Below are 10,984 nucleotides of genomic sequence, written 5' to 3' on the forward strand. Positions count from 1 at the left end.
GAAAACTTCACAACACAAAAGATTTTTTCATTTCCAAACTTTCTTAGGACTTCGTACATTTGTCACTTGAAACAAATGGCATTACTTTTTTGAATAAAAATAAATATTTTTAGAGCATGAAAACGATGTCTCTCTTCAGGTGCAAATCTGCTAATTAAGAATTTATAAAATTGATGGCGCTTCATGTCGAAGACTTAACTAGCTACCAAAATGTATTTTGCTTTTTTTTTTATCATCTGTAAGGACTTGATGAAGGATTGTTGTAGTAAGAACTAGTAGAAGGAATGTTGATACCTCCAGGTCTCTTGAATTATTTTCACAGATGTTGAAGAATAAAGTAAAAAATATACCTGATGAAAAGCTGTTTACCTGATATGTTTTTATTGAGGTAAAAATCAGCACGAGTTGCTATTTGAATATAACAGTAATTTAACACTTAATGCTACCTATAGGAAACAAAACCTGCACGCCCTTTGGAATCTCTCTAGAATCTGAACTTAGCTGTGAGGATGTGTCTGGCTTCCAGCCTCGTCTTTAACTGGCACAAAGCTCTTTCTCAAGGAGAGCAAGTATTAGTGGGAAGGTTTTGTTTCTGTACAGCTGTCAGATAGCTCTCTCCCTTGCTCCTATAATAAAGAATGTTTAGAAACAAAAGTGATTTTCTTCATTCTTGTTTTAATTTGCATCCAAAGAAATGTGGAGCTGCTCTTTTCTGAATGTGCCAAATGAAAATGAGGAAACTTTTCTCCTAAATGCTGAAGGGAACATAGGGATGCCGTGGAGTGAGAGACTGGTTTCTGCTTTCCGAGCTGGGTGTGCTTGTTGGATGCTCCTCAGGCCAGTGCTGCCTGCTGTGGTTACTGTGCAGGTAGCCTAGATGGTTCCCAGAAATCCAGTCAGATTGCAAAGTTTTCCTTCAAAAAAAAAAAAAAAAAAAAAAGGCGGGGGGTGGGTGGGGCAAAAAGAAACAGCAGCTGTGGAAACTTGTTTACACTGACTCCTAATCGTATTCTTTTTAATACCTGAATTATTTGCTCTGGTCAATTGAGCTTTTAAAACACTTTTGGATTGAGGCTTTTGTTGTGTCTGCTCAAGGTCATGCTCATCACTTACCAGATCGCTTAACAGGTGCTTGGACACATAAAGCACTTGAAGAATGGAAGAATTTTTATTTTTAATAATTACTTTTTTTTATGTAAATATCAATCTCATTCTGAAATATTTTGCAGGTCAGGATCAGAATGTTTTTGAAATTGTGTAGTTTCTGTAGGAAGTAGGTAATTTCTGGGCTCTGTGTTCTAACATGCTCAATCTGACATTGTGATTTCTTGAAGCAGGCAGGATCACAACAGGGCTGGGAATCTTGTTGCAATTGGGAATCAACTATAATTGACACAGTCTTTTTCTCTCTGAGCTTGGATAAAGGTACAGGCTCTGATTCCCTCAGTGTCTGCTGGTGGGACAGTGGAGCTCTCGGTGTATAGCCATGATCACAGTGACAAATACTACGTCCCTGAGGGAATGCAAGGGGCAGGTATACTTCCGTGTGAGAACTATTATCCACCATGCTGCGTATCTACCTTTTAAAAACGTTCAGTGTTCTTCCCTGCTCAGTGAAGAGGTATCAACTGTTGTCTGGCATTTATTATCGGTGAGGGAATTATTTTCTGTTGTGGGGTACGGTGAAGCCTGACCGATTAAATGAGGGGGATAATTGCAGTAGAAATAGCTGAATGTCAGCAACTGACTTCCTGGTTTCTTTTATTCAGTTGGCTCGGATCCCGAATTTGCCCGCTACGTTGCCGGGGTGAACCAGGCCATGCAACAGAAAAGGCAAGCACAGCACGTCCGGCGCCCAAGCAACGCCCGTGGCAACTGGCCTCTGCCTGATGATCCTCACAAAACCTGGCCCTTCCCCGAGTACTTCACAGAAGGGTAAGAGATTCGACAAGCTACATGGCTTTATTGGGTATGACTCTATTTTACACTCGGACTTGGCAGAAGGTAGGAACACTGGGTGTTTTTTTCCAATTGCTGCTGCATCTGTGAAAGCTGCACTTTATTATGTCAAGAGCGAGAAATGTGAACCCTTCCCGCTCTGCTGATACTGAAGCACTGATATGGGTGTGGTATGCTCTTTAACTCAAACAGAGGAAATAAGGAATGTATAGCACGGATTCATTCAGCACAGTTTTCTTTCAGTATTTTCAAAACCTCTAAGACCTAGTTTTGATGAAGAGAGATGCTGTGGAAGTTGCAGTGCCTGACTGAATTCGGCTCTCCAGATTTTAGCCGCTTAATCTGGCTTCTCTAAGGCATGTCACAGTGCCTTACAGCAAGTATGTTACTAGTTCTTAATCTCTTCCAAATCATAACTACTTATTACAACAGAAATATTTCAAAATCCTCAGTCCATTTGTCCATGATGTAATAGCTGTGATTCTCAAGTTTAAAACCACTAGGACAAGTATGCGTTCTAGCTCAGTTTGCAATGAAAAAGACAACTGCTTAGTGATTGCAAACCCAAGATCTCTGTTTCTCCTTCCTGATCAGGAGAGACACTTTTAATTTATATAATTAGCTTGGTAAATTTTATATGAAGTGACCGTAGCAGACAAAGCAGTGGTGTGTTACTCAGAAGTAAATAAGTGAAAGTATTTGTTTTGCAAAGGATAGCTGTTCTTTGTGCTCTGAGGTATCTGCCCCCTGTGAGCCAGGCTCAGCGTGGCTCCCTGGGCGCACACGAGGACTAACACAGTGTTGTGTCTTGCAGTGACGTGACAAACAGCTGGTCTGGTACTCAGGGGGACTCTGCCAGCTCAAGTGACGAGACCTCCTCAGCTAATGGCGACAGCCTGTTCTCCATGTTCTCAGGGCCAGACCTTGTTGCTGCAGTAAAGCAGAGAAGGTGAGCGAAATGAACAGAAACACATACCACTTCCTACGATTCTTCTTTTGGTATTTTGAGTAGCCACACGAAGGCAGCCCCTGCCAACTAAAGGAAGCTATACAAGCGTCAGTGTGCATACTACACGGATGGTATGATCAGGGTGTAGCATATCTGACTTTAACACTAGGGATTCCCAAATGGAGTTGTGTTAGCAGCTGTCATCTCAAACAAGCTAGCACCTGTGCAAATAGGGAGTTTTTAGCTGGAATTCAGTACGTCTAGAAAAGATGCGAGGCTTTCGTTCTTCCATGATAATCTATTTCAGATGACACTTGTTTCTGAACTACTGAGGCCTCGGAGACCATCTTTGAATTGGTTTCTGCAGTGTGTACTCGGCTGCAGCTCTGTCATGTCCCCAGCGCAAGTTCCCATTTCCTGGCTTCTGCTGCAGCTTTGTGGCACTCAAGAAATACCATGGATAATGTTGTGTAGACTTCTGTCTCGCCTTGCCCACGCGGCTGTTCTAGTAGTTGTAAATACATGTCTGTTTAGTCCTTTATTTCTGAGAATATGAAGAGGAGGGTTAATTCCATTCACAAATACGCTTAGTAACTTTAAAAGCCAGGGTTTTAAACTGTGAACAATCCATTTAAAAGTAGTAGTATAAACCACAATTACTTTCTGCTTTTCTAAAGGGCTGAACACTTGGTATCTTTGGAACCTCAGTGGTTCCATAGATTAAGCAACTAAGAGAATAATGAAAAGCACAAGCATGAATTCCAGATGAGTTCCAATCTGGGCTCATTCTCTCAAACTATTTTTCAAAGCCTTTTCTAAAAATAAAATAAGCTAGTTCTGTGGCCAAATATTCCCTTATTGTTTAGATCACAGAATAATTTAAGTCTTACATTTAGATACAAGATTCTGTCTGGTGCTTGGTGGCAGGAGAAAGTCAGTGGATGTGCTGCCAGTTCCCTGCAGACCGTACCTACGTGGCTGGTATGCGTTGCCAGAAGGGAAGTACGCTGATGTTGGAGATGAAACTCAGGCAAGCAGGTTGAAGGGAATTAACCAAAAGAAGAGCTGTTTTATGAATTTTTACACTTACGAAGATTTCATATAGAGGGAACAGGAATTGAGCTTCAATAAATGCTAAACTGAAGTTAATGGAAGAGAGCTACCTAATAAGCAGCCACAGAAAAAGCAGTAATTATTTGTGTTTTTTAAAAAAGAAGCAGGGAAGGAAAACACAATAAGCATACAATGGGTGAATTAACCGGCCAAGCCACCAGCTATCTAGAGATTGATCAAGGAGCAACAAGCACAACAGCCTGTGCTTTATGTGGTGGTCTGAAGAGAAGAGCAGAAGGAAGTTTCCCACGTGTGTGCCTCATAAATAAAAACTGCAGCTAAAGTAACAGTACTAGTGTCTTATGTTACTTTGAGGAAGAAAAACACTCTCCAAGTGAGGGTCTGACAGAATGCCACAGCTACACAGGAAGAGAAGGGAAAAAGGTTGACTGTTGTCAAGCTGGCCTGCAAAGGGACTGCTTACCTACGGAGGCATGATGATTCGAGTGTGGGCATTATTTTTTTTATTTTTTTTTTAAATGAAGGATCAAAGGATAAAAGATTCTGCTTTAATCTAAAGCACATGTGGTGAAGGATTCTATTTGATATTAGGTCACAAATTTAAACCAAAGTATACCATTTTTTGTCAGCAAACGTTTCACTTGCCCAACTGTTTCTTTTGCCTTGTCTGTAAAGTTATTTCAGAGAAGATACTTAACAAAAAAAAAAATCAAAAAAACCACAACAGAGCAGACAACAGAAGAAAAAAGGCAATTTCTGGCAGATTTCTTTAAAGTGGGCAAAAGACTTGCCTATCTTCCTTTTACCTCTGCAGAACTGCGTGCATTGCTGAAGCTCAGAGAGCCCCTGCCCTGCCACGCCTCTGAGTGTTCAGTAATGAACTTCTGCTGCATTGCTGCTTTTACCAGTCCCGAGCAAAATACACGAAACAAGATGTAACGGCAGTACACATTCTGGGCTGTCAAGTATGACAGACCGAACTACAGAACGGTATATGGCAGTGGTGGATTAATGTGGGGGACTCCTTCTTTTTTTTTTTTTTTTTAAAAAAAAAAAAAAAAAGTAGTAAATGTCACTCTTTCTTTGGTCAGAAAACACAGTAGTGGCGAACAGGAACCTAGTACGCTGCCATCACCACCTCTTCTTTCTGCAGCAGATGACCGCAATCAGGTAAGCTGAAAATGGCTTGGCTTAGTCATTTTTCCTGTTTGCATTTTGGGGTGGTTTACACTAGGAAAACAACTAGAATAGCATCTGTATCTCCAGATTGCTTACCTCAGCTAAAACCCTAACCTTCTGCACTCAAGTAGTACTAGGTACTTATCAAAGTTACCAAGTTTAATTATTAAAATTGGAATAACTTATCTTTTTCCCTTGTAGTAGAAATTATCGCAAAAACAAAGTTTTCAAGTTAAGCTAAGAGGCAACGCGCTCAGTTTGAATTGTCTGTGCAGAGAAAACTAAAGCATCACCAGATTTATGACAGGTCTTGCTGGAAATCTTGCTGTAGAGCGGGGTTACTATGTGTCAAGCAAATGTGCTGAAGTAAATAAGAAAAATTCTTCAATAGGCAGATATTCTAAGAATTGAGAGTGCTATATAAAGGCATCAATTCTGCTTTCAAATGTAAATTAATTTTCTGCAAATGTCTTAAGGAGGGATAAGATGCTGTGTTAAGTATTGTCTCAAAAAAGAGGTGTTTTGGTATTCAAACAAACAAAAAGCCCCCCAACCGCTTCTGTTTTGTCAGGATAACAAAACCAAAACCTGGCCTCCGAAGGCACCCTGGCAGCACGCGTCCTCTGTCCCCGGTGCGCTGCCCGGCCAGAGCAGCTCTCTGTACCCGCTGGGCAGCCCCGCCAGCCAGTGGAGCGACACCATGCAGATGCTCCAGTCCCCGGTCTGGGCAGCAGCCGGCGACTGCGCCCCAGCAGCAGGAATTGCCTCCAACTTCGCCTACGCGCAGCAGCAGCAGTCGCAACAGCAGCCTTCCCAGCACAAACAGATCAACAAGGGCTTTAAATCCTTCCCAGTGAAGCATGAACGCAGACCGTCTTACCTGCATCAGTACTAGTGGCTTTGCGTAGCGGAAAACGCAGCACAGGGCCAAACGGAAATGATGTACGCTTGGTCTCACAATTGTGTATTGGCTATATCCTGTTTATCTCATGAAATAGGGAATTGAGGGTGTTGGGGTGAGATACACAAGCTCTTGAATTCTGACGTACAGTGCTGAGCAAATATGGCCGATATGTTTGTTTGATGTACATGAAACAGCCCAAAACTGTGATGTAGAAATGCTTTTAAAAATGTGTATATTGCCTTTACTTTCACAACTTTTTTTTTTTTAAAAGAACTGCTGAAGGACTACCATACAAGAAACACTGTATTTTATAGCTATTTTTCATATAGATTTATAGTTAAACATCTTACTGAAACACATCGAATATGTTGATGCAAATATATAGTGGTCACTTTGCTCAACACTGTGTTTAAATTTATAACGGACGAGCTGTAAAACCTTTGTATTCTCCATGAACGGCCTGGGGGCAGCTTTTTTTAAAATGAAGTGCAACAGCAGCTTTTCGTGTGCCACACGAGTTTGTTACAAAACCTGCAGAAACAGTTGGGAAATCGACTTTCGTGGTAGTTTCCTTACTCTAAGCAAAGATCAGCAGATCCGTTCAACCTCGCGTCACAAATTTACCTGAGCTGCTTGAAGTAGGTGGCATCTGTGTGGATAAGAGGACACCGGTTTGCAAATAAATATACCATTTCTTACTGCTTCATTTGGCCAAAGGCATTATCCACACAGTGCTCCTTAAGCGTGTGAAAGTACAGCCTAAAAGACTACTTGCGTATATTTAAAGTCTTATTTCAGATGCTACAGTTGATGAAAAATTGTGAGCTGGCTCAGAAGATACTAAACTGAAATGTGGGGTAGCAGTTAGTTAAAAGAACATTATTTTTTTTAAAAGGATAAAGTAATTATTTGCAGTCAATATGTGCCATTAAGTGAACCTGTGGAATTAGGAATAATCTTCCAACCAAAGTGGATGCGGGAGAGTGACTGGTGCTTAAAAACTGAAGAACAATGGTAAATATATGTATAGCTATCCCACTGTATAGTAATTGAGATTACAGAAGATTCTTTATATAGTTAGAGCTTATTTAAATTTTCATATTTCATCTTTGAAAGAGTCTAAAAACCACAATATTTTCTGGTATAAGAGTTTTGACAGTATTAATCTTATTTTTGTATTTTTCTTAAGTCATATCATTCTAATATGTTAACTACTAGTAAAATGGGTTATTAGTTCTAACTACATAATTTTTCAATGAAGATAAAGCACATTTGTTGGTTTTGTTTCTACAAACTAAGTACATCTATACCTAAAGATACCAAAAAAATAAATACGTTATATATATATATATAAGTATACACAACACTAAAACTATTAAACATTTGGGTATTTCAAACCCATCCACCTTTTTTGTTTGTATGGTGACGGGCTGTATTTGCAGGCCCAGATTGTTACCTTTTGTGCTGTTTGAGGATGCCAATGTTGCCTGTATTTATGATATTGTCACCATGTTTTCTGAAACTTCATACTTACCATGTTTACAAAGATTTGTTTGCTGTACATAGACTTTTTACAGTAACGTGCTTTGCACAATCAGTGTGGCTTCTGTCTGTAAATTGTTAATGGTCTGTACTACTATAATTTTTAAAACCCTCTGCTGAAAATGTTAGTGGTTATTTAACTTGATGAATGGTTTTGAGTTTCCTAAATCTTGTCATTTAGATCTAATATTAAATCCTAAATTTGGTTGTACTTACTGGTTATTCATACTAAGACCAAAATGGAAGTTAATGAAAACACTTCATTTTGAACTTTTTCTAACAAGTGCCAAAATTATTGCTATAGGTTTTGCAGTTTATCCATAATTATAAATGCTGGCAAGTTTCTGGACCTACATAAGTGAATTGTGAAAACGAAGAAAGTTTGTCTGCATTTTGACCACGTAGGTGCTACTCTGTCCTTTGCTTCCGATTGTTCTGAACACTGGTAATTTTAAGAATTGTTGCACTTGGCAAACGAGTCTTGCCATTAAACTTCACTTACACTGCCAAGTGCAAGGGTTTGGTGCTTAGTTAACTTACCCTTATTGCAGTGCTCCTTGTGAATAGCTAATGCTTCTGAACTGGAACTGTACATTTTGTATTTTAAAGCTTCTGTAAAAGTAAACTATTTGCTTTATTAAAGATATACATTTAATAGGTCATACCTGTTTAAAATATGCACCTTGCTGAAAATGAGCAGCACCTTAAACTGTAACTTTGGTTTGTAAACAAAGATCTTATTTCATTAACATGGGATTATTTAATAGTTTGAAAATTGTCAACTGCCTACTTACTGACTCATCCTATAAAAATGAACGTTATGCACTGTACAGTCTGAAGCATCTGTACGGCTACTTCTTCAAGTAGATTGCATGAAGAACACGAGATAGAAAAAGCCCTAGCAGTGTCTTTGAACTGGTAGTGCAGATGGACATCGCCATTGAAGTGACTTCAATTTTTAGCAACCAGAGTAAATAGCTGTGATGGGAGTGAGCGAAAAGTAAACTCCTCCCCCATCCCTGACCGAACTATTAGTTTAGCTTATGCTAATTATGCCACTGAGGTGTGCAAGCAAGCTGTACTCTTTCTGGGTAAGAGTACACCAGTACGCAGCTGACCATAGATGTTGACAAATACCCAGGAAGCATATGAATCCATGTTGATTATGCAAGAATTTACTTGGTTACAGAGTCTGCAGTACAGCACACTTCAAGCACGAAGTCTTGACACAATAGGGCAAATACGCAGCCTTCTCTCAGGGGAATAAAGGCTTCATTTCCCCCTTGCACTTAATTGCTCTAAGTTATACAATGGTCCCATCCTTCCTAGAAAAGTTCACATTTCTGTTTCACTAAATCACTGAGCTGCTCCCTTGTTAACGTTATGTTAATCCAGGATATACTATAATTTAAAAAGAACATCTTTAGTTTATTAAGCACAATTCCTACAATACAAGATACAAGGCAGTCTACTGCTTATATATATGGCAATGTATGCCTGACTTTGTCATGCTGGAGTTAGAGAGATGTTACCTAGCCAAGTGCTCACGCTGCTATTGTACAACCTCCATCATGAAACAGTCTCTGCTTCAGTGAGGCTGCAAGTCCTCCAAAGGCGTCTGGTAGCACTGTCCCAACAACTGGGCTATTTTCCAAAGTACACTACATGGAGTTTTTCAGAGAGGAACAGGGAGTATGATAATTATCACCCTTAAATTATGCTTATAGTAATGGGTAAAAAAACCTGGCAAGTATGGATGACTTTTTACCTGCCTTTCAAGCCCACACTTTCTCAGCTCTCAAAGTGGGACTCTTAAGTATTTCTACACATTCTTAAAGCATCACTGCTCGTGTCCAGGCACGCGGTCAGTCTACAGTCTTCTGTGTGCTGGGTGGCGTCGCATCAGCAATTGTAGCTAAATAAATGAGGTTTCTATGCAGGATATGCTGGTACCTGTGAGAGGAAGAAACACATTATCTGGGAAGTGTGTGCTTTTCTAGCAAACTACTCACACTTTAACAGTCACTTTTGTAATCTGATCAACATTTGCTGTTAGGGAAAGGTAAAAAAAATTAATAATTTAAAAAATTTCAGGGCAAACACCTTCTATCCTGTTTTTGATCTAAAGCCCAGTATACTGCACTGAACTGCACTCTACCAAGTACCTTCTACTTACCAACTTTGACAGTAAACATGCAGGTTGAGATCTTTGTATGATCAACACTGAAAAGCTGCAGCAATGCCGGAGAGCAGCCCAGGAGTGGGAGATGGCAGAGCCCCGCTGCCAGGCTGGTCGGACGCTGCAGCCAGCACAGCCCCGGCTCGGACGTGGCTGCCAGCCCGTCTGTCAGCCGGTTTGAGAGCGGAGCTGTGGCAGAGGCACGGGCTGGATGCCTCGCTCGGCTCTAAACACCGCTCTGCGCTTTACAGGCACGGGGGCGGGGGCAAGAAAAGCCTGCCCAACAGAGCTTGGTTTTCATATTAACACAGAACTAAAACCTTGACAAAAACAGGCAGGCATTATTCTATACAGAATACGGCACTTTTGCTTTACAGGTCTGTGTAAATAAGAACTATAACCGCATTTTCTTCAGCGGCAGGAAACCTCTGGAGAGCAGGAACAGCCTCTCACTCTCGTCAGGGACCTGGGGACTGTGAGGCGCTCGGGCTTCCGCTTTGGCCCGGAGGAGGAGGCGAGTGGCCAGGCCGGGGTGGGAGCCCGCCCGCGGGGATTCACTTACTGCACACAGTCGGTGGCCCGGCCCTTGCTCTGGTACTCCACGATGCACCGGATCAACTGGTCGTTCTCCTCCAGCAACTAGGGCACAGGAGCGCGCCGTCACCGCCCGCCTCACGCCCGGCCGGATTTACCTCAGCCGAGCCGGGAGAAGGGCCCCGTACCTCCGCCATCACCGCCCCCGCTTTACCTCAGCGAACCGGGAGAGGGGCCCGCTCCACCGCCCGCCTGGCTTTACCTCAGCCGGGAAAGGGGCTCATACCACCGCCGCCCCCCTCCTCACGCCCGCGCTCACCCGCTGCAGCGTCTCCTGGTTCACTTCAGCCTTCCCGCGCAGCCGCTCCGGCACGAAGGCCACCGACATGGCGGCCCGCGCAACGACTGACGGGAACCGTCCCCTCAGCACGTTTAGTCCCGCCCGTGCCCGGGCGGGACTAAACGTGCCCCAGAAGCATCGAAATAACGTCAAAAAGACTGATTTTATTGAACGGTTTATTCTGGTTTAAAATAAAAAAAAAAAAAAAAAAAGAGAGAGCAACCCTCGCTTTGGTGGAGCGAGGTACACAAGGTGCTGGTTCCCAGGCACCCGCCTCGTCCATCCCCCTCCCCGCAGGGAAAGGCCTCCCCTGAGGGCATCCCT

At 42.0% G+C, this 10,984-nt stretch overlaps 2 protein-coding genes across 9 annotated transcripts in view; one reads left to right on the forward strand and one right to left on the reverse strand.

The window, feature by feature from the left end:
* The window catches only part of GARRE1 (granule associated Rac and RHOG effector 1), a 62,467-nt gene extending 54,111 nt beyond the window's left edge, over positions 1-8,356 (forward strand). For all 8 annotated transcript variants that reach the window (XM_074582925.1, XM_074582926.1, XM_074582932.1 and 5 more), the window contains 4 exons: positions 1,770-1,935; positions 2,774-2,908; positions 5,074-5,152; positions 5,733-8,356. In XM_074582925.1, the coding sequence (XP_074439026.1) occupies positions 1,770-1,935; positions 2,774-2,908; positions 5,074-5,152; positions 5,733-6,056 (704 nt within the window). In that variant the 3' untranslated portion in view covers positions 6,057-8,356. The remainder of the gene's footprint in view (positions 1-1,769; positions 1,936-2,773; positions 2,909-5,073; positions 5,153-5,732) is intronic.
* A 404-nt stretch (positions 8,357-8,760) lies between these two features.
* Positions 8,761-10,837, reverse strand: SS18L2 (SS18 like 2). Its single transcript, XM_074582938.1, has 3 exons — positions 10,640-10,837; positions 10,349-10,425; positions 8,761-9,560 (listed from the first exon to the last, which is right to left on the reverse strand). Exons 1-3 carry the CDS (start codon positions 10,706-10,708, stop codon positions 9,473-9,475), a joined length of 234 nt encoding a protein of 77 aa, XP_074439039.1. The 5' UTR covers positions 10,709-10,837; the 3' UTR covers positions 8,761-9,472.
* Positions 10,838-10,984: the final 147 nt, after the last annotated feature.

Source organism: Larus michahellis, chromosome 4, assembly GCF_964199755.1.
Source record: "Larus michahellis chromosome 4, bLarMic1.1, whole genome shotgun sequence".
Lineage (NCBI taxonomy): Eukaryota > Metazoa > Chordata > Aves > Charadriiformes > Laridae > Larus > Larus michahellis.